Source organism: Heterocephalus glaber, unplaced genomic scaffold, assembly GCF_053883595.1.
Source record: "Heterocephalus glaber isolate CG9 unplaced genomic scaffold, H.glaber_assembly_v1.0 deba00001504, whole genome shotgun sequence".
Lineage (NCBI taxonomy): Eukaryota > Metazoa > Chordata > Mammalia > Rodentia > Bathyergidae > Heterocephalus > Heterocephalus glaber.
This window is the reverse complement of record NW_028258324.1, coordinates 60,292,842-60,319,544: the sequence shown is the minus strand read 5'-3', so window position 1 is coordinate 60,319,544 and position 26,703 is coordinate 60,292,842. Positions and strand designations below refer to the sequence as shown.

Genomic DNA, 26,703 nt, shown 5'->3' with positions numbered 1-26,703 from the left:
CAGAGGCCCCTCCAAGCCTCTCCCAGCTCATCAATTCCCGAGCTGACCCAGTCATCTGCCTGATGACTTTTCCTAAGTGCATCTTGGACTGAGCTTCACCACACTCGGTGGCCTTCATGGGTCCTAAATCTAAACTCATTTGCCTGTAAAGTGCAGTTCCTGGGACACAGTGTGTGGTCCGTAAATCATCTGCCCAGCTCCTCAGCCACGCCTCTTAGGTACACCCTTGCGTGCGAGCTCGTCTTCTGGATCTGAGTCACGCACGTTCCAGCCTTGCCACCAGCACCTCCCAACTGTCGTGGCTTCCCCTCCCAAGTCCCAGTATGCAAGCCCGACTCTTCCAGGCCCACCCGAGCCCCTGGTCTACAGAAGGTTCCCAGCCGAGACTTTGCTGTCTAGATTCCTAGCGCAGCCAGTGGACGGCCACTGAACTCGCACCTGCGGCCTGAGCTGCTTGTACCTCGTCAGGTGTGAGAGTAGAGGGCGCCTCCCCCGGGCACTGGAGTGCCCAGCTCCTCTGCTTCCCAGGACCTACCAGCCCGCGGGAACATGGCGCCTCCTTCGCCGCCTGGCTTCTGCTATGCTAAAAACAGCTCGTGTGCGCTGCAGTGCTGTGGGTGCAGATTGGTGGGGGTGGAGGTGGAGGAGGGGCCGAGAGTGGAGGAGAGGTCTGATTATAAATCTCTAAATCAGTCAAATGTTTTGTCTAATTATAGTCTTTTCCTTTCTGGTTGCTGGTGTAATAATCTCCCAGAACATGCTTTTGGTTTTTCTCTTTTTGTATCGATTTTACCTTCCTTGTGCATATACATTTTCATTGTCCCTCAGCTGAAATCCTCCTTGGAAGTAGCTGGAGAATAAATTTCTGTGAAAATCTTAGTGACAGACCCAGATATTGTATTCCTGATTTTACTTTTTACCCTTTACCTCCTCCTTTTATACTGGCTTTTGCTTGAATTAAAACATTTTCAATGAAATCTATGGAGATTAATGGCTTTAACAGTTTATCTTCAGAATTCACCCTTGAGCCTTGATTATCCCGTTTTACATTTTAAAATCTTTACTCCAAGTAAAACTTTCAGGAAAAGAAAATTTTTGTGGTTTGATAATTAAATAATAAACTGAGCTCCAAGTTAAGGGCCTTACCTTCGATTACAGGCTTGACCCGGGAGCCTTTCTGTCTGTTTTAGCTTTCTGTTCCTGTAACAAATACCAAGATAACTTAAAATGAGAAAAGACTTCTTTGAGTTCCGTTTCAGAGGCTCCGTGTTCTGGCAGGAAGGGTGGACCTGTTGCTTTCAGGGCTCGGGCGGGAGGTGAGGAGGGTGGAGCACATCCTAGCATGGCGTTCACCTCTTGGGCGGGTCTTGAAAGAGAATGAGATAGGGTCCTGCAATCTTCCCCAAGGATGTACCCTGCTAACCTAAAACCTCCCTCTTGGTTCCCTCTAACGTTTCTCAACCAAGCAGCACACTGACTGAGATCAGGCCTTCAAGACATGAGTGACACTCTGGACCCAAGTGGCAGCCCCTCCCTCTTTCCCAGCGTCTCTTCCTCTTGGGCTCCCATCTGCCTGGCTGAGCTCCCCTTATGCTCCACAGGCCCCGTTTCTTGTACCTTCAGTCTCCTCCCAGCTACATGTGCTCTGCGGATGATCAAATGTCTCCTACAAACACCATTGGCCCCAGAGCCCTGAAAACAACCATTCCTATCCTTCTGTACCCAAGAGCCTTGACAGAGATAACTGGAAAGTGGTACCGTTGTGACTTGTTGAGTGCCTACTATACTCCAGAGTCCCTGGGGACATCCTGGTCCCCAAATCTCATGGCTCTCTTCATTCCTTTCCCCTCAGCGTTAGACCCTACTAACAACAGTTAACAGCATTAATAGTTAACAGTGAAAAACATCTACCTTCAAAAAAGTCATCCTCCGGGCCAGGGATTTAGCTCAGTGGCACTGCATCTGCCTCAAAACCCCAAGGTCCTGAGTTCAATCCCCGATACCCCCCCCCAAAAAAAGTCATCCTCTCTGTTTAAGGTTCTGAGTACAAGAGAAACAGGCACCGCATCTGCAGACATCAAAAGCCACCTCACCCAACCATCCATCAGCAGCAGAAGCCAAAGCTTTTGTTCCCAAAACTTCCTTAGTGTGGCTACTATTGTTCTGGGGTCCCACACCAGAGTTGCTCAGGCCCCACTGTGTTACAGTAAGAGACACATTGTCATTAAGCCCCCCTAAGTCCTCCCCCTCCCTTCAAGCACACTCATCCCATCATCCTTGCTACCTTCTGAAGCAGGTCTGGAAGTGCTCTTCCATGAGTTGTCTAGTTGAACTGTCATTGCTGCCTCAATGTCCTGAATTGATTCAAAACGTTGACATTTTGGGTGTTGATGTCATTTCCTGCCATAAGAAAGATGAATGGGAGGGCTGATTTTCCAGAGACCAATATACAAGTGCTAAGACCAATTCCCCTCCTGTGGGCTGACTACATTCCAACAGAGGAAGGAAGAAGAATGTTCCCAGATGCAGCGATGAATGTTTCTGGTTCAGGTCTCTACCTTTGGCTGTGACAAGTATTTGATTACTCAGGACCGGAAGTAAGGGAATCCTTTCAAGTCTTCCAGATTTGGTTCCATCCCTAAACTTATATTTGCTTGTATCATGCAATACTTTGCTGGAAAGCTTTCTTATGGGAGAACATGCCTAGAAAAGTTCAAGAATCTCAAGAATTCTCCTCTTGGAGAAGTTTATGATCAGATGATCTTCACCACCCAGACAATATTCTCAAAAGTCAAAATATGACTCAAATGTGGGAGATCAGTCCTCTTTGGTGGACATCTCCAGCAGCAGACAATATAGAAAAGGAGACCCTTCCTCATTATGAGCCAGTTCCATTCTGCGCTTCTATGAATGAATCCAACGAATCCAGTCCCACCGATGTTAATGATCATATGGCCCACGGTAGAAACTTCCCTTGAAATGAATTTCAGCATTTTATGGTCCAACGTCTGTCTAACCTTTATTTTATGATCTTTTCTGCTGGATGTCACCTGAATGTCCCACCACCACCCATCAACCTAAACTCACCCATCAGCCTGACTCAGCCTCTTTATTCCTTTCATTTGTTTCTTCATTCATTCAACATTCCTCAAGGACCAGTAGGTGTCAGATGGATACAGAAGAAGAAAAGATGAATAAGACTTGGTTCTTGTCCATGAGAAACTGTCTCTTAGAAGTTGTGGAAATATAAGGATAAACTACTGATGGGCCCCAGTAATTGAAAATATTCACACACGTTTAGTGGAATAATGAAGTGATAAACTATGCTTCCAGAAGTAGAAGCTTCAAGAAGGCAAAAGTTACATTTGATAGGCTAGTCTTAAAGGCGTTCAGCTTCCTTGTCCATAATGTAAGAAGAACAATTTCCTGCCTTACAGAATGGTTTTCAAAGTAAACAAATATGGAGATACTCGGGATGAGTGAAAAGTCCTATCATTGGCCATATCGAAAGAGTGTCAATCTGCAGCTCTATTTGGGTGATCATGAAATACCTGCATGCTTTGAGCTCAGCAGCAGTCTGCATAAACACTCCTAAAACTAAATTCTAGGTTTTTGTGGTTTGACTTATTATGATGTTTAAATAAAGATTGATTTTAGTGTTAATATGTAAATGTACTCACCTTGGGGAACTCTGTGAATGATGGTATTATAGCATGATTGGGTACAGTTTGGGAAATTGTTTTAAATTATAAGGCAAAGATACTCTTCTAAAACTATTAAGAAACGTGATGCTCTAGAATCAACTTATATGAAGATAAATGATGTCTGAATTGTTGGGTTTTTTGGTACCAGGGATCGAACTCGGGTCCTCCCACTTGCGAGGCAGGCGCCAGAACCACTGAGCTAAATCCCCGGCAAATGATGTCTGAATTGGAGCAGATGGGAGGAGCAAGCATAACTTTAAGTGTTCAGCTTTGCATCACTATTTAAACCCTTTCTCCAGTATTTGCTGTGTTATCTTAATGTTTATGGTAAATAAAATGTAAAGGAGGATGAAAAAAGTTGGCCTTTCATGGTCACTGTGGGGAAGAGGCAGGAGCCACACCCAGGGTGCCCGATACGGCGAATAAATTGGAAGACACAGCCTCTCCACTAGATGGCGCTCGGCAGCCGCAGTCACTGTATTTTTATCCCGCTTCATAAAGACACGCAGGAAGGAGGACTTCCAGAACTGCTTCGGAAAGTGACAACAGTTCCGCGCCTGCCTCACAAGCACAAGGTCCTGAGTTCGATCGCCAGTACCAAAAAAAAAAAAGGTGACAAGAGGGAGGGAGGGGTATTTTTTTGAGGGGATTAATACCCATGTAATACATTTTTAAAATTTAAACATACACTGTGTATGTTGATCACACTTCTTTTAAGGCGGCGTTGTTCAGATTAGAAAGAGATGCTCCCTCCTGCCAATGGACCCAGCTGGGGTGGAGAAGCAGCTTCCACCGCACATATCCCCTCAGAATTCCAGCGGACAGGAGGGGAAGGAGGGTAGCATGGCAGGGACCTCATCACCTGCCTTTTACACAGGGAGAAACTGAAGCCCAAAGTGGGGGTCAACCTGCTCAAAGTCACACAGCAAGGCAGCGATGCGTAGAACTCTGGTCTCCTGCAGCCCACCCTGCCTGCCTTCCGCTGATCATCCCGGCGTGGAGAAGCGGCGACTCCACGGCCCGACTGCAGGAGAGCGGGCCTCCTTCCCAGCCACGGAGCAGGCGTAGGCGCCGACCGGCCCGGAGGGCCCTCGCTCTCTGCATTCTCCTCGCGCGTGTCCCCTCCCCGGGTCAAGAGGAGATGTCCCATTTCTGACTGACTACTCACTAGGGTGACGGCTGAAGGTGGGCAAATACGGAGGAGATGACTGAGAAACACAGGACCACCCCTCGGTTCTACCCGGAACAGTGAGTCTCGGTCTTTACTGTGCACCAGGAAAAAGCCAGGCTGGTCACCCCATCCCCCGAAGTGTTGGACCGCAAGGTTCAGGGGTGGGCCTGAGAATGTCCGTCCCCTGTAACTTCCCGGGCACTCTAAGGTCGCTGTCCCAGAAGCCTCGCTTTGAGGACCACTCAGAAAAATGGTCAACCCTCTCTTTCCTCCCTCTTTCTTTTTTGTTTTTGGGTTTTGGGGGGTGTTGTTTGTGGGGGGGGGGGTGTTGTTGTTTTGTTGAAACAGAGTTTCTCTATGTAGCCCAGGCTGGCCTAGAACTCGCTGCAATCTGGGAGCGTGGGCTCTGGATCCAGCCCCGTCCATGTGACCCGGGGCAGTCCCCGACCCGATGCCTCCCTTCCCGGGTCCTTGCAGAGGGGGCGGCCGACACCGGGGTCGTCCGAGCCCGCACCGAACGCCGGAGCCTGTGCGCCCTGTGTGCAGGTGGACACACGGGGGCTTTAGAGCTCGCTCTCTGCGGCTCTGCCAGCCTCTGACTCCCTGGCTCCCAATTTCCGCTTCTCGTCCGGCAGGGGTCCTGCGGGGACAGGAGGAGGGACAGGACCCGGCGAGTGGGCCCAGGGCTGGAGTCCAGCAGGGGGCGCCCGAGAGCAGCCGGGGTCGACTTGGCCGCCCAGGGGCGAGGTGTGGGATGCTGGGGCGGGGACTCCCGGGGCTTAAGTAGCCCGGCGCGGAGAGGACAGGAGCCATCCAAGCCGCGGATTCCCTGCAACCCGCCCGACCCGCCCTCCGCAACGCTGCCTTCCCGCCGTCCGGACTCGCCATGCGGGGCCGCCGCGCGGCTCTGTGGCTGCTCCTGTGCCTGCACGCCGGTGAGGCTGCCCGGCTGCGGAGGGAGGGGTCCTCCGGGGTCCCTGGGGAGCGGGTCCTGAGCAGGGAAGGCGCGAGGACGGCAGGGGGAACCCTGACCTCGACGTCCCGAGGGCTTCCTGGAGGAGGCGGCCTGCGCCGGGCCTTGGAGCGGGGTCGCGGGCTGTGGCGGGGTGGTGAGAGCCTTGAGGTGTCGGGGACCCCGGAGGGACCTGCTCCTGTCTGTTCCCCGGGCCCCGAGGGGTTCCCAAAGATAGGGGGACAGGAGAGCAGAGCGCAAGGCTGGGTCCCTGCAGCAGCAGCCCACGGAGGTCACGGGGTCGGCCCCACTGGGCCCAGGCACAGGACAGAGCCTGCACACACCGTGGGGCCCCCGTGGGGGATGAGGGTCGCAGCTGCAGGGGAGGAGACTGGCCCTGGGGACCCCAAGCCAAGAGATAGGGTCCAAGCAGAAGTCCAGTGGGGACCCGGGAGTCTCAGCTGCGTTCTGACCCCCGTCCAGCCCTGAAGGTGTGGCTTCTCTGCGTGTTCTTAGAAACAGGGCAGAGAGGCCAGTGAACTCACCCGGAGTCACCTGCTAGTCACCTGCTAGGGGTCCAGGACCCTGACCCCAGCCAGCCTCCCCGTGTGCTCTGGGGACCTGGCCCTGTCCCCACTGAGGGGCGCTTGCAACAGGCAGATCACAGACCACCTCCATCCCGTGTCCCAGCTCATAAGGAGACCCCTGGGCACTTTGAGCAAGGACCCTGGACCCTCTTTTTGTTGGTCCACAGAGGGGCAGGAGCTCCGAACTCCCTCCAGGCTGCACCCCAGGCAGGGAAACCAGTGGGCAACTCCAGAAGCCCCTTCGCTCCTCTGTGACAGCCAGTGATGGCCAGGTTCTGGCCATGCCACCTACCACTGCCCATGTCCCTGAACTAGGGGCCCAGCACAGCCTTTCCCAGACTCAGGGTGTGCCCAGGGACAAGCTGTATGGGCCAGTGGGATCCTATAGCGCTACTGAAGCCACCCTCCCTAGCAGCCGTGGGCTGGGTGAGGTCAGGGACCTGGGCCTCACTGTCCCTGTGCTCCCCAGTGCTCAACGGGGAGCAGGTGACGGAGATGCGCTGGTGCACCATCTCGGATGCGGAGCAGCTGAAGTGCAAGGACATGAGCAAGGCCTTCCAGGAAGTGGGCATCCAGCCTTTCATTGCCTGTGTCCAGGGCACCTCGGCCCTCCACTGCACGCAGCTCATCTCGGTGAGGCCTCTCCCTTCCACCCTGCTGCCCACCACCAGCCCAGGCCGGAGGGCTCTGGGGGAGGGGCAGTGTGTGACAACACCATTCAACATCAGCTGGGGCCTGGTGATAGGAACAAGGGCTGATTTGCAGGTGGCAGTGATTCCCGGTGCCCAGCACAGCAAGTCACTGTGCACAGAGCTGCCAGCAGGAGGCTTCGAGGATCCGAGGCAGGGTGGGTGGGTGGGGTGGGGACACATGTGTATCATGAGACCCCAACCTGGCTCCACCCATCTCTGAGGCTGGGCGGTACAGCAAAGGACAGGTGCCAGGGCCAGGGCTAGGAGACCTGGGTCCTCCTGGGAGCTCGGCCCCAAGGTGCCCAGGACCTGACCCAATCCCAGGACAGGGAAGAAACCAACTGTGCCGAGCTCGGACTCTACCCATAGGGTCCAGAACACACGAACAAGGCTGTGCTGTTTGTATTTAAAATAAACTTTATTTTTTGGTATCGGGGATCAAACTCGGGACCTTGTGCTTTCAAGGTAGGCAGCGGAAAAGTAATCTTATTTTTTAAAATAGCATAGTTACTACAGCAAGGTGAGTTCTTGGCCTGGTAGCAAGGAGGAGTCCTGGGCCCTTCAGGACCGCACCAGGTGGATGGTGTGGACTTCCAGGGCTTTGGAAGGCCCGGTGCCTTCTGGCGTTGTCACCAACTTCGCAGCAGTGGGACAGGGGGCTGGGAGGGGCTGACAGCGAGTTTCTTCCCAGGCCCAGAAGGCCGACGCCGTCACCCTCAATGGAGAAGCCATTTACGAGGCGGGGAAGGAGCACGGCCTCAAGCCCGTGCTGGGCGAGCTGTATGATGCAGGTGAGGGGCGGCTGCAGACAGCTCCCTGGGGACAGGAGCCCTGTCCTGGAGCCCCAGGCCCCCAAGCCCTCCGAGGTCCCCCTGGGTCTCTGAAACTCCAGAGCAAGAGAGCTGAGGATACAGAGCTGGCCCAAGCCTGCTCTTCCTCTCGAGCACAACAGCCCCCCAACCGCCCACTGAGCCCTCCCTGCCCACGCCTGGTGTGGCGCTGAGCACCAGGGCATCAGCATGCGTGCTCCCTGCCACAGCATGTGAAGGGGGTGGGCGACAGGTGGTGGCCAGAGCTGCAGACCGGAGGACGCAGTCAGCTGTGGACCTGGTCCATACAGGGGTTGCCTTGGAGGAGCCCTCGCTGGCCACGAGCTGAATTAGTGATTGTCCAGTGGTGCAGGACACAGTGCAGCTCTGCCAATAAGGCAGCCTTTCCACTAAAAGGCAGAACGGCCCTGTCTCCTTGGCCTGCAGTACAGCTCTTCCTCTTCATTCGCCTCAACCCCGCTGTTGAGCATGGAGTAAGCAAGAGAGCCCGTTTCTGCCTCAGAGAGCAGAACAAATAAGCACCCAAAAATACAGAAGTAGAAAGAAAGAGAGTGTGGCTCACCCAGAGGCGGCCCCGGAGGACCAAGCTGCTTAGGTTGGCGGGGCCTGGCGGCAGGTGCGTGAGACCAGCGCTGCCCAGCGCCCACCCTCACCTCCAGCATCCCTGCAGGGGGGCTGGCAGCCTTACTCCCTGTCCCCTCCTAGAGGTTGGGACCTCCTACTATGCCGTGGCTGTGGTCCGGAAGAACTCCTCTGTGACCGTCAACACCCTGAAGGGCGTGAGGTCCTGCCACACGGGCCTCCATCGGACAGCGGGCTGGAATGTGCCTGTGGGCTTCCTGGTGGGGAGCGGCCGCCTCTCCGTGATGGGCTGTGACATGCTCATGGGTGAGGACCTCGGGCCGGCACAGGGCCACCCTCCTTTCCTCTGCCCCTCTCATCCCTTCCCCTGGGGAGACCCCACGGCCTCACTTCTTCCTGCACCCTGCTAAGGTGCAGCCGAGTCCCACTTCCTCTGGGGGGTCTCTGACAACAGTGGGGTGGCACTTCCTCCACTCTTCGGGCCCTTGCAGAGCAGAGCTCGTGCTCCTGGTCCCCGTGTGCCACGTGACATAGCCAGGCACAAGGGCCCAGTGCAGGAGCAGCTCCCACTGGTACAGCCCTGGTGCAGGGCACAGGGTCAGAGATTCACAGAGACCCAAACAAGCTACTGAAAGAAACAAGCTGCATCCAGAAAGTTCCCATGGCCATCGAGCCGGCCAGCAGTGTAGACCAGCAGGAGCCCCAAGGCCGTGGGCCACAGCCTCTCGGGTGGTCTCCCTCCCAAGGTGCATTTGCAAAAGACCCACTCCTTCAGGGACACAGAGAGAAGAGGTGGGGCCGTCCCTGCCAGATGAAGAGCAAGCAGGGCTGGGCTGGGACAAATGTGAGTTCTTCTTCTCCAGTCCCCTCTGCTCATTAAGTAACAGCCCCCTTGATCAACCCCACAGCACTGACTTGGAAATGAGCCCCAGGATGAGCCCCCTACCCCAGTGACCTTCAGTCATAGCAAGACCCTGAATCAAAAAATTAAAAAGACTTTTAAAAAGAAGAAGAAAAAGAAGAAGAAGGTCCCAGACAGGTCCCTGCTGAGCCCAGGCTCCCGCTAAACCTCGGGTCTGGACAAAGCGATTCAGTGACCGCTCTCTGCCTCTTTCCTGCAGCTGTCAGCGAGTTTTTTGGGGGCAGCTGCGTCCCTGGTGCAGGAGAGACCAATCACTCGCTGTCCCTGTGCCGCGCCTGCAGGGGTGACGGCTCTGGGAAGAGGGTGTGTGACAGCAGCCCCCTGGAGAGATACTACGGCTACAGCGGGGCCTTCCGGTAGGGAAGCCAGGGCTTGGAGGGGCCCCCGGGTGGCGGGCGGATTTGCAGCATCAAAGCGCCCTTCCTAGGTTCTGTGGCGGGTGGTTTACAAACATAGACCCAGATGCACCGGGCAGTTCGGTGTAGAGGAGGGACTGCTCAGAGGGAAGAAAGCAGCCCTTTGGCCATTGCCCGGTCCCTGCACGGGGTCTCCAGCCAGCAGGGCAGCAGTGGGTGGTGGAGTGCAGGTGGGCATTTCTGTGGCGCTTAGGGTAAGCCCTCTATGGATCTGAAGGAAGACACAAGCAGTGGAAGTTTCTGAATCCCCCGGCCACCCTGTCCTCAGTGTCCCTACCAGGAGCAGGGGACTCTGGGAGTTTGGCCACAGAGAACAGAAACGGCATCCCCCGCCACCCCATCCATCTGCACCTCCTTCCAATCTTGGGGTCCCCAGGCTCTTCTGTCATCTGCCCACCCCCACCCCCATCCAGTCCCCGCTTTTTTTCTGGCTGTGGGGTCCCCAGCAGCCGCTTTGCCCAGCAGGGCCGACCTGTCTCCCATGCCAGTGACACGGAGAATACACAGGTCATGGTCTCCCCATGGCCATGGATTTTTGGGTCAGGGCAGGGTCACCTTCAAAACACCCTGAGTGTCCCAGCTACGGAAGACAGCAGCACCCACAGACCCCTCCCCTCCCAGGCCTGGCCTGTGCTGATTATGCAGGGCCAGGCACCAAAGGGTCCCTAACTTGGAGAAGCCACAGGGAGTTGGCACTGAGGCTGCAGAAGTGGGGACCAGGTGCCCCACAGCCACCGCTGAAACCCAGGCCAGACCTTCCACTGGGCGGAGGAAGAGTTCAGCCCACGGGCTCATGGCATCATTCCACAGGTGCCTGGCAGAAGGGGCAGGGGACGTGGCCTTCGTGAGACACAGCACGGTGCTGGAGAACACAGACGGTGAGTGGGGCCTGGGCAGGGCAGGGCAGGGCAGGGCAGGCACTTGGGTTCAGTGTCATCTGAGTCCTGGCACCCTCATTCGAGGACCCTGAGCACCCAGTCCCTAAGTGTCCCGGTTCCCTGTGGGATCCCAGCCTCTCTGCAGGCCAGGGTCAGTGAGCAGCTGAGCTGGGCTCAGATTTGCCTGTAGCTTGGTTTTGTCCATTTCCACTTGAAGATTAGTCTGCTTTTTTAAAAGAAAAGTTTGCAGCCAAGTGTGCTGGTGCATACCTCTAATCCCAGCACTCAGGAGGCTGAGGCGGGAGGAATGTCATGAGTTCAAGGCCAGCCTACACTACATAGAGAGACCCTGTCTCAAAAAATCCAAATAAATAAAAAAGATTCAAAGCATACCCATGTATTCTCCCCCTCCCTGCGGGAAACCCCTCTTGTTTATTTGATTAAACAAAAATAAAAGAAGCTGCATAGAAACAAGTTCAAAGCCCAAAGAAACACCAACTTTCTTTTAAGGCTGCAGTCACAGACACAGCCTCTCCTTGCTACTTTCTCATCTCTTCTTTCCCCCAAATTCCAGCTTTCAGTCTGGGTCACACTTGAGTTACAGTCTTTCTATGCATGGCTGTTTTCTGACCCAGGGGAGGGCGCATCTGCTGCCCCGAGCCCCTAGAATACTTTAGCATGTGTCGTCTGAAAACAGGGCCGCTTGCACCTCACCCTGGCGACCAAATGCATGAAATGTACCATCGCCCCGGGTACTGTTGTCTGATCTGCAGTCCGTGTTCCAGGCCACTCATTGTCACAATTCTGCCCTTTGTAGTGATTTTTTTCAGGAACATTACCTAGTCTACAACCATGCACAGTATTTAGATTTTAGAGCTCTTTAGCTCCCTTCATCCTGCAACAGCTTCTCGCTCTTTGTGTTTTCTATCATTGACATTTTTTTTTATCATTGACATTTTGTTTGTTTGTTTGTTTTTGTTTTTTGGTGCCGGGGATCAGACTCGGGACCTTGCGCTTGCGAGGCAGGATCATTGACATTTTTGAAGAGTCAGTCCCATTATTTTATAGAATGTCCTTTAATTTGGATTTTCCTGAAGATGGTTTCTTTTTTTTTAAGTGAGAGACAGATGATACACAGTAAAATTTACCCTTTGTGCAGTACGGTTCTGAGTTTTGTCCAAAGCATGGAGTTGTAGAGTCATCGCCACATGCAAGATGGCATTCAGGCATATCCTTTGCTCCAGATCCCCTTACCACCAAACCCCCTGCTCACCACCAGCCACCTGTCAGCCTTTGGCCTATTGCAGAATGTCCCATCATTGTCGATATTTTTTTAAAATCATTGTCTTTTGTTGTTCAGCGTTACCTTTCAAATCAGAATGTAGTCTGCACTTCAGGGAGGTAGACAGGAACCAGATGTGAGAAGGGAGACACAGCCATCTCCAAAATGGGTGAGGCACACGATGCCTCCAGGGCAGGACAGTCCTGTAACCCAGGCTACCCAGTCACAGCCCCAGAATGGGTCAAGGACAGGAGAGCTGGAAATGTGTAAGAATAGGTATTGGGCTGGGGTCCGCTTTTTTAAAGTTTTGTGGTAATCTAAGGAAACCTAAGGAAGTAATTTTTTTTCTTTTGGGTTTTTGAGGTAGGGTCTCACTGTGTAGTTCAGGCTGATCTTGAACTCACTGTGTGGCCCAGGCTGGCCTCCAAACTCATGACGATCCTCCTGCTTCAGCCTTCCTAGTGCTGGGATTACAGGTTGTGCCACCACACCTGGCTAGCAAGTAAATTTTTAAAGGAATATCTTTATGCCAAAAAATTGCTAAGAGCAAGAGAGTGAGATTGACCTAAGTGTCTAAAGTAGTGAAGTAACAGGGCTTTGCTCCTCACAGATGAGAAATAAGAGTGATAAATGGAAAGACCGAAGTGACCATGTGTTTGTCTCATTCGAGCCAAAGATCTGTGCAAGGGTTTGCAACATTTTAAAAAAGAGAGAAGAGTTGAGGAGCGGGGGAGAGAATTGCACTGAACAATTGTAAAGAGTCCTATAAGCTGTTGAGCAGCCATTAAAAATGACCTTTGTGGTCACTCATGGTGGTACATGCCTGCTATCCTAGCACTCCAGGAGGCTGAGGCAGGAGGATCACAAGTTCAAGGCCAGCCTGGGCAACTTAGTGAGTTAGCAAGACCTTGTCAATAAATGCAAACATACGTATATGCATACATATGTGTATACATACATACACACAAATACATACATACATACAGGCTAGGGATGTAGCTCAGCGTAAAGGCCCAGGGTTCAAGCCCCAGTATTACAAAAACAAAAACATGAACTTTATTTCTGTTGTCTGGGGGGAATTTTTTAAATAGCTTTGGAGTAAAAAGCTTTCATAATCTCACACATTATCTTTCCCTTCCTGCTTCCTAGCAGAGGCCTTCTCCCATTTTATTTTAAAAGACATAAAAATACCATTCTGTAGGACCATCTGTGGTTTAGTCCAGCCCTTAATATTAGTCTTCCTAATATTCCTATTCGATGTTGATAGTCACGCTTTCAAAATAATCTTGCTTTTCTGTACGAAACAAATGAGTTTTGTGGAAAGTTTCCAATACCGTGGAAAACACATCAGAGACATAAATGGCGAAAAAAGTAGGATGGAAAATTACCTATCGGCGATGTAGTTAACAAGATTCAAAGTGATTAGAGAAAGAAACAAAAAAGAAAATAGAAGCCAGATATGGCGGCACAAACCTGTAATCCCAGCACTCAGAATGCTGAGGCAGGAGGATCACTGTGAGTTTGAAGCCAGTCTGGGCTACATAGTGAGACCTTGTTTCACAAAACCAAACCAAACCAAACAAAAATAGAGCCAGGCCTGGTGTGCATAGCCACCTGGTCTTGTGATGCTGGGCTTTCACCCCAGGACACCTCACCTCCCTCTCTGGCCCCCAGGGAAAACGCTGCCCTCCTGGGACAAGGCTCTGCTGTCACGGGACTTTGAGCTGCTGTGTAGGAACGGCAGCCGTGCCAGTGTCACGGAGTGGCGGCAATGCCACCTGGCCCGGGTGCCCGCAAGCGCCGTGGTGGTCCGGCCTGACATGGATGAAAAACTCCTCTTCCGACTGCTCGGCGAGGGCCAGGTGAGATGGGCCCCCACTCAGAGCTTCAGGTGTCTCCTGCTTGCCACTCACCACTCACCAGGGCAGGAGCCAGGGCAAAGACGGGGCCTGGTGTCCCAGAACACCCCCTGCTCCTCTCCATTCTGAGTCTCTGGAGACCCAAACCAGAGCACAGGAGCACATAGGGAGATGCGGAGCATCCCAGGGCACACCGTGAGCTCGCGGTTCTGACTGCAGCTGGGACCGCAGTCCACCCCCGGATGCTGGGCTCTCGCTCCTGCCTGGCATTGCCTATCCAGGACCTGCTCGGCCTGGGCCACAGGTCCTATGCCCAGAGGCTGGGTGTGAGGAGCAGGTGGGCTGCACAGAGCCCCCACTAGAGGAGCTGCAGGGAGGAGAGGGGCTGAGTGGCCTCGCCTGGCCTGAGGCGGTGGGACGTGGTGGTGGTGGCTGCAGTGGGGAGGAAAGGCTGCACCCGAACCACCCTCACCAGCTGCCCTGCCATCCTGCCCTGCAGCTGCTGTTCAACCATGAGGGCAGCCCCTTCCAGATGTTCCGCTCAGAGAGCTACGGCCACAGGGACCTGCTGTTCAAGGATGCCACTGTGGAGCTGGTGCCCATTGGTACGAAGACCTATGAGGCATGGCTGGGCCGCAACTTCCTACACGCCATGAAGGGCCTGCTCTGCGACCCCAACCGTGAGTCCTTGTCCCTGCTCCTGCCAATCCAGGGCTCTGGGGAGGTGGCCCAGGTGGATATCTTGGGGCTCTATGGGAACCTGTCACTTCCACTTCACTTCCCTGGGAGCTTAAGGAGCCGGCATCTCTGCCCTTGCCAGGCGTGGACGTGCACTCCTGTAATCCCAGCACTCCGGAGGCTGAGGCAGGAGGATTGCCGGGAGTTCTAGGCCAGCCTGGACTACCTAGCAAGACTGTCTCAAACCCACACCTAAAATGCGGGCTTCCTGTCTCCAGTCCCCTGGCCCCATAAATCCCCCTCCAATAGCCAGGGACATGGGGTAGCCGACACTGAGGTGGAAACACTGCAGCCTTGTACAGCCCCATGAAAGAGGAACCCTAACCCTTTCTGAACAAAACCCCTGAACAGAGCTACCCCACTTCCTACGCTGGTGCGTGCTGTCCACACCCGAGTTCCGGAAGTGTGGCGACATGGCGATGGCCTTCAACCAGCAGAAGCTCAAGCCGGAAATCCAGTGTGTGTGGGCCAACTCCCCACTGCAGTGCATGACACAGATCCAGGTGTGCTGGTGTGGCCCGAGGACACCCAGGGGCAGTGCAGGGTGAGGGAGGGGTTGTCTCTTGTGAAAGGCCAGAGAGAAAGGGGGACCACTGCAGGTCAGGGGGGAACCACTGCAGGTCAGGAGCAGACCTGTGGCCTGCGCAACCCCTTGCCCTTCCTGAGCCTCGGTGTCCCCATGCACACAGCAGGAATGGGCTCACATCTTTCAGAGGTTGAGTTTGGCTCACATTTTAAGGAGATTCAGTCCATAGTTGGCTGGCTCCAAGGCGGAAACAGCATGGCAGAAGGGTCTGGTGGAGCAAAGCTGCTTAGTTCATGGCAGCCATGAAGCAGAGCCAGGAGCAGTGCCAGAGAGGAAGGGATGAGAGAGCAGATATTGACCCCAAGGCCACACCCTCTGTGACCCTCTCAGACACACACAGGCCCCAGGGCAGATTCCCAAGCCAATCAAGTTGACACTGCACCCTGACCCCATGTGAAGAAAGGGGCCTTGGAGGCAGTGGGCTCTTTACTTCATGACACCTGGCAGCTGCTCAGGGCCCAGGAAGGAGAGGCACGGCTCAGAGCATCTCAGAGGCTCCCAAGGCCTCGGGGACAGTGTCTGGTGGCTCCAACGTCCATTTCCAAGCTGCTCTGTGACCCAGGAAAGGGACCTTTTCCAGGCAGGGCCATGGCTGTGGTCCCCACTCTGTGTCCATCCCAGGAGGTCTGGAAGGGGAAGAACCCAGAGCTGCACCCTCCGGGCTCAGAACACCATGCCACTTCTGCTACCCTTGCTCTCTTGCCTCAGGGCTGGGGGCATGGGCACCTCCTGAGGCCCACCTCTGTGCTCCTTGGCCTTGCCCCAGGTTACCAGTTAGCCCTTTGCAGAGCCCGGGCCACCTGTCCAGAGGCTTCAGAAGGGACAAGGGTGCAGGTGACCTGGAGGACTCCAGATCTGTCCTTTTTTATTTTTTATTTTGAGACATTGTCTCCCTAAGTCATTAAGTTGCCCAGGCTGGGCTGGAACTTGCAGTCCTTCTGCCTCAGAATACTGGAATCGCAGGCGTGTACCACTCCCAGCAGCTGAAACATCCATCTTTTAAGACCCGGGCCATTATTTCCTTTGCACATATGTCCAACCAGTATGCATCCCACTCACACCAGGCACCAGCCCTTGGCCAGATGGCCCCTCAGACCTCTGCAGGGTGGCAGCCATGGGTCCCCAGCCCCAGCACGAGGCAGGCCTGGTGACACGCTGGGCCCGGAAAAGGGACAGGAGTGCCCCTGTTGGTCATTTTCAGCCCTCCCTCCAGGCCAGGCCTCTCCACAGCAGAGGGAGGGATGGATGGGCAGGACAGGTTCCACCTCCCAGGGACAGGCCTTGCCATCGGACCCCAGTGTCCAAAGCATCCTGATCCCGGCCACTCTCTGTTCCCTCCAGGATGGACACATCGACGCTGTGACCCTGAGGGGTGAAGACATTTACACGGCAGGGAAGATGTTTGGGCTGGTCCCAGCAGCCGGGGAGTCTTATACTGGTAAATGCCATGCCAGGTGGTGGCTGGTGTCTTATAAACAGGAAAACTTGTCCCCTCTGCCATTTTTAGGAGCTCCAGCCCTCCCCAGTCCCTCTCCCCCTAGGCTAGTTGCCTTCTGTCACCAGAAAACCCCTCTGTCCTGGGCCTCAATTTTCCCATCTATGCAGGGAACACCTGTAGAAAAAATAATCCCAACACTCTGGGAGGCTGAGGCAGGAGGATCCTGAGTTTGAGCCCAGCCTGGGCAACTCAGTGACTTAGAGAGACCCTGACTCAAAATAAAAAATTAAGAAAGGGCTAAGGATGTAGCTCTGTGCAAAGACTCTTTAATCCACAGTACCAAAAGATAAATAAAATAAAACATGACAGAGACTGTCTGTGGTCTGCAAAGCCTAAAATATTAACAGACACTTTACCGGAAGTTTCCCAAGCCCTGTGGTCCCGTTAATAAAAAATATATATATAAACCATTTTGCACCTCAGGCCACTGTCACATCTCCTGGTCAGGGAACCAAAGATGTCACATCTGGCAGAAGAGTACCGCTGTCCTGCGGGGCAAGAATACACCAGGATCATGAACTCAGTCCCAATAAAATATTAGAGGGACAAAGTTTAACAAAAGGGGGACACTTTATTTGTAAAGAGGAAACAGAAGAGAGAGGAAAGGAGAAGGTAGATGGCTACCCTGATAAGAAAGAATCAGGGTAGGGGCTCCAGAAAGATGGAGGACCCCTGGGCCCTTTGTTCCCAGCTGCTTTTATAGGGGGGTCAGGGGCTCTCCCCCCAACACAGAACCGGCCATAGCTGGATTGGCTTCCGGGCATGTCTGTCTAACGTCATGTCCTCGGGGGTCTTCGTGCAGCTCCTTTCTGTCTGTTTACTTGTCCTTGACCTACCTTTCAAGGCCTTATCTTTGGGCCGGGCAGCTGGTCAGCAAGGGGGTTTCTCATTCGTGGTTAGCTTGGCGTTTGTCCGGGGCTGTGTGGGTATCTATTGTACCCTATAATGGCCCTGGAGTGAGTAATACGGTGACTCTAGAGTGAATACACATGCATACAGTGTATATTTAGTGCATAGTGGGAGTACACACTGCCTTAAAGTTAGTCAGCCCCCACATTTGTTTTTTTCTATATTTTATTGGAGGTGGGGGCGGCTTATCGTTTATGCACGTGGCTTTCTCTCTGTGTCCTGCCTGTCAGCTCTTTTTCTGGCCTCTTGGTGCAAGGCCCTAGGTCATTTGGTGCCTTTGTTTATCTGGTTTTTCTCTCTTTTTCTAGCCCTGTCTTTCACCTGTTTCCAGAGAAATTTCTGCAGTAAAGTTTGTTTTTAACTCCTTCTAGTCAGGATTAGCTAGGAGACCTAATGAGGCCCCTATTCTATTTTCCTGTCTACAGTCCCCTGACCCTATACCACCAGACAAACGTGGGCCCCCACGCAGTCTTGGGGCAGCCTTGGTTTCTCCCCAGGGAAGGGGCCTGTCGCCTCCCTTGTCAGCTCTTTCACACCTCTCAGTGGCCTGGGCATGGCCTGGCCTCCGTCTTTTTTTTTTTTTTTTTTTTTGATACTGGGGATCGAACTCAGGACCTTGCACTTGTGAGGCAGGCGCCGGAACCACTGAGCTAAATCCCTGGCCCTGGCCTCTGTTTTTTTAAGTGGCCACCTTGGGCTGACCTGGTCCCTTTACTAGGCTATTCGCGATCTCCAGGCTTAGAGAAAATCTGCAGGTTTCTGTGCCTTGAGGGAAATGCTCTCAGGCTATAAGGGGACAGAAGGCCCAGGGCAAGGGCTGTTGGGTGGAGTGAGGGCTGAGGCTGACAGCAGAGTAGCCCCGGGCTACTTCTCGGGGACTGGGGACCTGCTGGCCTTGCCCTGAGCAGCTGAGGCCTCAGCCTGGGCCCCCCGGGGCAGGTCACCACTGAAGCAGGTCACACAAGAAGCAGGGGGAACGGATTGGAGGGTCGGCCCCTGTGTGACTTCCCTGTGCCCTCAGAGAACAGTAGCAGCTCGTACTACGCCGTGGCCCTGGTGAGGCGGGACATCTCCTCAGCCTTCAGCCTGAATGAGCTTCGCGGCAAGCGCTCCTGCCACCCCAGTGTGGACAGCCCCGCCGGCTGGACTGTGCCCATGGGCACCCTCGTCTACACGGGCTCCATCCGGCCCCGGGACTGCAATGTGATCCAAGGTACAGTCCCTGAGGGACCCAGACCAGACTTCCTCAGTCGCCCACCATGTCTCTCCATAGGAAAAGTGTAACTGAGAAGGCAGTGAGTCCCTGGTCACTGAGGGAGTGCCAGCAAAGGCTGATGGGCATACCTCTCCCTGGCTGTCTTTCTGCCAGGGATGAGCGAGGTCTTCAATGGCAGCTGTGTGCCCGGGAGCGAGGCCAGGAAATACCCATCCTCACTGTGCGCTATCTGCGAGGGGGATGAAAAAGGTCGAAACAAGTGCGTGGCCAATAGCCAGGAGAGGTATTTCGGCGACAGCGGGGCCTTCAGGTACGCAGCAGCAGGCAGGGGTGGAGGGAGGACCTGGGGCGGCCCCAGGACGGGGACCCTCCTCCGACACCTGCCTGCCCTCTCTTGGCTGGCAGGTGCCTGACGGAGAAGGCAGGGGACATTGCCTTTGTGAAGCACACGACTGTCTTTGACAACACAAACGGTACGTGAGGGGCCAGAGTGCAGACAGGCATGGGGGGCTGTTTCCTGTCCCCAATACAATCTATGCCTCAGGTGCTGCTGGCTTTGGGGGCCAGAGCAGCAGTGGGGAGAGCTCAGTCTGGAAGACTCCGGGCAAGGGCAGGGCTCACCCCAGACATGTGACACAGGCGGGCTTTTCCCTAGAGTTGTCCCGGGACCCCAGACTGAGCTCCGAGCTCCCATCTGCTGCCGAGCCTCCAAGCTGGCCCTGCTCCCAACTCCATTTGCGGTCTGTTCTAAGGCTACAGGCTCCTCCCCAACACCTGGCACCCAGACTTCCTGCTATCCAACCAGGCTTTGAAACCCCATATGCTGGGGCCTTGTTGGCCTCCACTCGGTCCTGACACCCCAGACCTGTGGCCAGGAAGGGCATTGGTATCAGTCGGGGCAAGTAAGATGCGCAGCAGGAAACATCAATATTTCAAGACTCAGATCCCAGGAGACTCATCTGCAGCGAGGCCCCCACTCCTGGGCGCTTGGCCCCTTTATCTTTAGTGCTACTCAGAGCCCACCTGGTGCACCTTCTGGAAGCCAGAGGGCAGATGCTGAGTGAATGCACGAAGGTGCAGGAACTATGTGACTCCCCAGGGCGGCCTTGCTCAGGAAACCGGGGACCAGCCACCTGCTTCAGCACCACTGGGCTGCTGGCCTAAAGCGCAGATTCTTGGCAAGCAGGGGCTTTTGGGGTGCCCTTTGCACCCACAGGTGTTGCCATTCCGCCTCCAGGTTGAGAAGCTCAATGTGTAGGGGTGCAATCAACCACCACTCTCCATGCCCAGGCCTGAGGGCATAACACACAGACACAGCTCCTCACCTGGGAGGGGTAAAGGGCCTCAGTTTCCACATCTGTAAAATGGAGGCAACAATGCCTGCCCTATATTACCTTCCTGGCTGCAAAGCTCTAGTCATGGAGGCGGTGCTCCCCTCTCCCCACTAGTACAAGCTCCCACTCCTCTCCCACACCTGGCATGCCTCTGTCACTGACAATAAAGGGTCCCAGAGACTCCATTCACACTTCTCCCCACCCCACACTGTCCCCAGGCCACACGACCGAGCCCTGGGCAGCTGGGCTCAGGCACCAGGACTACCAGCTACTGTGCCCCAATGGGGCACGTGCGGAGGTACACCAGTTCCAAGCCTGCAGCCTGGCCAAGGTCCCGGCCCACGCCGTCATGGTGCGGCCTGACACCAACACCTTTCCTGTGTTCGGACTCCTGGACAAGGCCCAGGTGAGCCAGCAGGGCTGGGGTCACCGAGGCAGGGTTGCAGTGGTGAGCCAAGCCTCCCAGGGGCCCACTGTGGACCAGAAGCAGCCTCAGGGGAAACTGAGGGGCCCCAGAGGAAGATTCTGTGCTTTTCCCTTGCCCAGGGTCCATCCTCCTGCACTGACCCCTCTGTCTCCTGCGCCATGTTTCCTTCTCAACAGGGCCACTCCCACCAACACACAAATACACTGTTCTTCCCACCGTTTGTGTAAAGCAAATGAGCTCTCTCTGCCACACATCCTCTTGTAACCATAATCCTACTCCCTTTTAGAGCAAGGTTCCTCCAAAGCGTCGTCTCTGCCCTGGTACCATCTTCTCCTGGTCCTTTTCAAGGACAGAGACTGCTTGGGACAGGCCCTTGTCAAGGTCACGGTTACTCATGCAGCTAAAGCCGGTGGCCACTTCTCGGTCCTGTTCCTGACCCCTGGGCAGCATTGGCCACAGCCCCCTCCTCCCAGAGTTCCAATCCCTTCTTGTGGTTCCAGTTGCCTGTGCTGGCCTGGCTTCTCTCCACCTCAGTCTCCTTTGCAGGCCCCCGTAGTCTTGCTGGCCTGGAAAAGCCCTGTTCTCTGTCTGCATCCACCACCTTATTGAGAGCATCCAGCCTGGTGTCGTGACATAGCATACACACACACACACACACACACACACACACACACACACGGATAGCTCCTGTGTGTCTGTCTCCACCTCTGACCCACACCTGCATGCATCCAGCTGGCCAGGTCTTGCTGGCTGTACATCCAAGACACATGTAGAACCCGAACCCGGGCTGTCTGAGGAGCCCCTGGTTTCTTACCCCTCCTGTGCCCTCCCCCCGCCAGCACTGCAGACTTGCAGAGGCCCTGGCTCTCTGGGCCTCGCCCTAAAGTTTGAATTCATCTTCCCTACAAAGTCCCTCTATCCCTGCCCTTCCACCCTCCAGGCCTGGGGGGCGGCCTAAGGCCTCTGAAACAATGTGGGAAGAGTCCATGTGGACGTGCATTTCTCTGGGGAGAAGGCTAATAGTTCTATCAGCTCTTCAAGAGGACCAATGTGTGAGTCCCTGGCAAAAAGACTGACAGCCCTTCAGTTCTCCTTCCTTATTCTATGATGACCTAGCAGCTGACCAGTGACTATGCATTCTCTCTAGATGTCCTTTGTTTACAGAGAACAGGGACTGCTACCTCCAGTTTCTTTTCTTTCTTTTTTTTTTTTTGGTACTGGGGATCGAACTCAGGACCTTGCGCTTGTGAGGCAGGGGCTGGAAACACTGAGCTAAATCCCCGGCCCTCCAGTCTCTTTTTAGGGTTGTCCATAGACATTCAGTCCAAAGAGTCCCAGCAAAGAGAGTAGCAGAGGCATTATAGGAAGGGTTGAGAAATGCAGAGCCGGCCAAGCAAAGCACTCAGCCCTTGGATCCGCACCCTCCTTGCTGTGTCTGTCCTCCTGCAAGTTGCACCCTTCCATTCTGCACCCCAGAAAGAACTGGTTTGGTGTCACTTTCCTGAATGACTCTCAGAGTGGTGTCTCTGGACATTCCTCTCCACACCGTTCGATGACAGAGGCCCACAGTGGTCAAGCGGTGGACTACCATCCGGCTTGGCACCCTGAGGTCACTTGGCATTGGGTCCCCTACCTCTAAGGCTCAATGAAGAGCAGGTGCCTGTGGTGCTTCCAGGAGCTGTACGGAGAGGACAACAATAAGAACGGGTTCCAGATGTTTGACTCCTACAAATACGGAGGCCAAGACCTGCTTTTCCAGGACGTTACAGTCCGGCTGGTTCCTGTCGCGGAGAAGAGCACATACCTCGGGTGGCTGGGGCCTGACTACGTGAGAGCCATGGAGGGGCTCCTGACACCGCCGTGTTCAGGCCCAGGTAGGGTACAGGCGGGCAGCGTGACAGCCCCAGGGTGGGCTCCTGGCACATGCACCAGCACCATTCAGAGCAGTTCAGCCAAAAACTTGGCGGGAGCTGAAGGGGCATGGGAGGCCTTGGGAACGCAGAGCACGGGCCTCCGTTACACAGGTAACTGAGGTGCAGTGTCCAGGGAGGCTGTGACAATTCCCCCAGGGACACTGGCCGTGTCACCCAAGTAGAAATGGATAATGAGCATAAATGCTAAAAAGGGGAGTCCAGAGAGGATGTGAGGCAACAGGATAAACATGCATGTGGTATGATTCGGAAATGAACGAATATGTAAAGAAAGGAGGGGCCAGGATTTAGCTCAGTGGTGCCACCGCCTGCCTCGCAAGCCCAAGGTCCCAAGTTCGATCCCCGGTACAAAAAAAAGAAAGGAGGGAAAGGAACAGCATGACAGAGTAGAAGGTGGGGGGCAGTGGGGACCCAGGCGTCCCTGCCCTAGCCCACTGTTCCCCTCACACCAGTCGCTGTCCCCGGGGTTTCCTGGCTGCTCCTGCTGCCCCTCGTTGCTGGCCTCATCCTCCCAAGCCGCCTCTGAGAGCAGCCCTGGCCAGCTTGCCTCCCGGGACTGCAGATGGCCAGGAATAGCCTGGAGAATCCGTGATGGAAGGGACTGCGAGGACCTCTCACAGCCCTGCGATCATCAGGATGAGTGCAGAAGCCACGCCCCCCACCCGAGCCCCCAGCTCTGGCCCACGGCCCAGTCACGCCACCCAGCTGGCTCAGCGCCCCGAACTTGCAGCCTCCTACTCGTAGCCTCCTGGACCAGTTGCTGGGGAGACAGCGGGGTGGCCTCCCACAGGCCCCTCCGCTGTGCAGCACCGGGGAGGTGTGAATGCCACGGGCTGGCCTCAGCCCCTACACCCGCTGGGCTCGTTGTCCTCAGGGCTCCGGTCCCACCTCCCTCCTGAGGACGCTGTGTCAAGGAAGGTCCCTAGAGATGGGGCCGCAGCTGGGCCCCGGAGGAGCACGGTGTCACCCCCCAGCCCCAGACACCAGTGTCTGCCCAGAGCCACGCTGTGAGGATGCAGCCCCAGAGGGACCTTTGGAGGAAGGAAATGCTGCCAAAGCGGAAGTTTCCAAGCAAGGGTCTTGATGCCAGGCTGGGCGCTGTGACCCCACCTCCTGCCTAAGCCCATCTGTGGGGGGCACAGTCCTTGAGCCGGCCCTGCCTGGTGGGAACTGAGCTGCACCTACACTTTCTGGGCATAGTTCTGCCTCTGGGCTCAGCTGAAGGTTGTCTTCTTCCCCTGCCCCATGGTGGCACCCCACTGCCTCAGCCTGCTCCTGCACAGTGTCACCACGTGGTCTCCAGACTGGGAGCAGGAGGTGGCCCAGGCCTCACTCTCAGGGCCCCTGAGAAGCCGGGCAGAGGAACCAAAGCCGGAAGACTGGGTGCTAGGGTGAGGCCAGGTGTTGGGGTGAGCGCCATCTTCTTCCCCAGTCCCCCGCACCTCCCGTGTCCAGAGGAAAGGTCCCTGAGTCCCAGCCTGGTAAGAGGCAGCAGCAAGGCCTCCCTCCCGTCCAGTTTCCCATGGTTCTCTGAGGAGCCAGAAAAAGTTTTCCGGAACTGCCAGGTCTTATTCTGAATTTTGCTCCCTTGAAAAAATAAATAAGAAGAGAAGAAACAGGAGCAAGCAGCCCTGTTAACGGGCTGGGAGGCGCGTGGGCCTGGAGCTATTTGTGTCTCCATCTGCGGGGGGCCTCAGGGATGCGAGTGACAGGCCAGGTTCCTGGTGCTCGCCCCCACCTGTGGGCACCAGCGAAGGAGGCAGCACCCGGAGGAGTTCTGGTCACTCGCAGGGACACCCCTCACCCCACTGCGAGGGCAGAGGAGCCAGGCCTCGGAGGCCCAGCCTTTACCGCGGGTTCTCCTGATGACTGATACCCTTTCTTGTTACGGAAGATGTGTGGAAAGAGAAGTGTGTGCGGCCTGTGCCACTTGTGACAACAGCTGATTGTCAGGCCTTGGGAAGGGGCTGCTGCTGGTGTGTGCTGCTGAGGGAGGTTGGTTTGTTTCTGAAGTAAAATAAAGCCGAACAGCCCTGTGCCACACCCTGGAGAGGTGTGGACTCTGAAACTCTCTGTGCTGAATCCCTTTTTGTCTTAGGTGCCCCAGGGCCTGCCCCACCCAGATCCCCAGCAGCGGCTCATAGCCTTGAGGTCTGGGAGCAGTCAGGATCTGCTGCACCTCTAGCCTCCAGCCAGCCGGGCCCAGCTCTTCACCGGCTGCTTCCCTGGCCCCGAGGTGCTCAACAACCCAGGCTGCCTCTGTCCCCAGCCTCCCGGTACCCGATCCTCAGGCATCTCCGCTGCCCCCCACTGCCTCATCCCTCCAAAATGAGCCCCCACATCTCATTTTTGGCAAGCTGAGTCCCAGAGGGAGCTGAGCAGGTGGCCCACTGGTCTGGGTCAGGGCCCCTCTGCCCTCTCCCAAGGCTCCTGCCCTTCCCCTGCCCTGGGGCTGCCCCCAGTGGTCACTGAAGCCCTTTGTCACAGCTGGGTCTTGCAAGCCAGTGCACACAGGCCATGTACCCTGCTGTCAGCCCCATCATCATGAAGCCAGGTCAACTTAGCGACACTGTGGCATAAATTGAGACCTTGTCTTTGTATCACATGACGCTGTTGCAGTCACTGGAGCTGTCCTGCTGCTGCTGCTTCCCACTCTGAACTTTTGGGGACAGAAAGTGAACCTTTCCTGGGTGATCCTCCTGCCTCAGCCTCCTGAGTGCTGGGATTACAGACCTGCACCACAATGTCTGGCTGAGTTTTTAGAATAGCAAAATACTAGAAACATCTGAATGCCCCTCAGTACTGTGTTGGACAACAAAAAGCTGGTCTATACTTTCATCTCAGTGGACAGTCTGCAGGCGTTGCGGGAAGGGGAGAGCTCCATTTACAAGTTGGAAAGACTCTGCGACATATTGTTGAGTAAAAAGAGCAGGTTATAAAACAGTCTGTGCTCCCATTAACATAAACCACACACACACACTCACACACTCACACTCACACACACACGGAGCTGTCTGGAAATCTGTTCACCAAACTGTTAACAGTGACTCTCTCCAGTTGGTGGGATTTAGGGGTAATTTTTACTTTCTTTAAACTTTATTTTCCATTTCTTTAAACTGTCTAATTTGAATTTTAAAGCACTGTAAGTCATTAACCATTTTCATTGTGGAATGGATAAATAAAAAGCAAACCAACAAAAAATAAAGTACAGCCTCCCACTGCCCTGGTCGAAGTGCCCAGGCCTCCTTGCCTGGTCTCGGGCTGAGCAGGCCCCACAAGGAGCCCAGCTTGGAGCTCCTCAGTCCCAGACGTGGCCCTGCCACTAGCCTCATGACCTCAGACGACTCTCTCCTTCAGAGCCTGCGCTTCCTCCGCAAGTGCCTGCCTTGGGCTGCTGGGGGAGGAAACTCAGGAGGTCCAGTGCCCACCTGGCCCTGTGGCCCCACAGGCCACACATCTGCGCCTACAGCTCCTTCCTCGAGAAGGTTTGTGGTCCTGAGCCCAGGACTTCGGCAGGCTGTGGGCAGAGGAGAAAGGATGAGGTCCTCACGCTAACATGCCGTGGCCTGGGGGACCCAGAGGATCAGACAGACTGCTCGGGCTGGGCAGGACCCAGAAAACCTGTGAGCCCCTCTGCCCTCATCCATAATGGGCTCTTCCATCCCACGTGACCCCTCCCTGGCTCGAGGGCTTGTCCCCCACTCCTCATCTCCCAGGAAACCAAGGCCACAGGGGACGGGACTTTCTGCAGATGGGGACTTCGCCGCCGTGGCCCCAGACTGGACACAGGGCACAGTGACCAGGCTGCACCGGCGCATCCCTTCTACTGGTTCCATAGCCCACTTCACCACAGCTGTGGGCCGAGGGCCTCACTGCCAGCTCATAGCCCAAGGCCAAAGTCCACTCTACTGTCGGTTCCAAGTCCCTCTTGGCACCAACTGTCCTGAGTTTGTCATCCACAGAACAGTGGTGACACAGCGTCTCCTGTGACGGGAGATGGGGATGTGGCTGCTGTCCCTGCAGTCAGCGGCCTGGCCCTGCACCCGCATCAGCACTCACTGGATGCGCCGGGGTGGCCTGACTTTAAACACAAGGTTGCTGTCTTCGGCTGAGGGCCGAGCCTCGCCTCAAAGCAGCGCCTTCTTCCCCGCCAGGCAGGGCAGGGCCCCTCCACTGCCACCTGCTGTCC

At 55.3% G+C, this 26,703-nt stretch overlaps 1 protein-coding gene and 1 pseudogene across 1 annotated transcript; both read left to right on the top strand.

Annotated features, from left to right (window-relative positions):
* Positions 1-2,390: 2,390 nt before the first annotated feature.
* Positions 2,391-3,663, top strand: LOC106008236 (OCIA domain-containing protein 1 pseudogene; annotated as a pseudogene).
* A 183-nt stretch (positions 3,664-3,846) lies between these two features.
* Positions 3,847-25,699, top strand: Meltf (melanotransferrin). The gene is made up of 14 exons (XM_021255204.2): positions 3,847-7,047; positions 7,798-7,897; positions 8,642-8,824; positions 9,640-9,796; positions 10,667-10,734; positions 13,691-13,878; positions 14,375-14,555; positions 14,965-15,116; positions 16,541-16,637; positions 18,628-18,819; positions 18,976-19,132; positions 19,228-19,295; positions 20,375-20,562; positions 22,259-25,699. Exons 1-14 carry the CDS (start codon positions 6,781-6,783, stop codon positions 22,613-22,615), a joined length of 2,355 nt encoding a protein of 784 aa, XP_021110863.1. The 5' UTR covers positions 3,847-6,780; the 3' UTR covers positions 22,616-25,699.
* The last annotated feature ends 1,004 nt before the right edge of the window (positions 25,700-26,703 follow it).

Coding starts and splice junctions, on each gene's coding strand:
- Meltf (XM_021255204.2), top strand. CDS start 6,781: ATGGGCCAGTGGGATCCTATAGCGCTACTGAAGCCACCCTCCCTAGCA. Junction 9,797..10,666: donor GGCTACAGCGGGGCCTTCCG/GTAGGGAAGCCA, acceptor ATCATTCCACAG/GTGCCTGGCAGAAGGGGCAG. Junction 16,638..18,627: donor AGCCGGGGAGTCTTATACTG/GTAAATGCCATG, acceptor CTGTGCCCTCAG/AGAACAGTAGCAGCTCGTAC.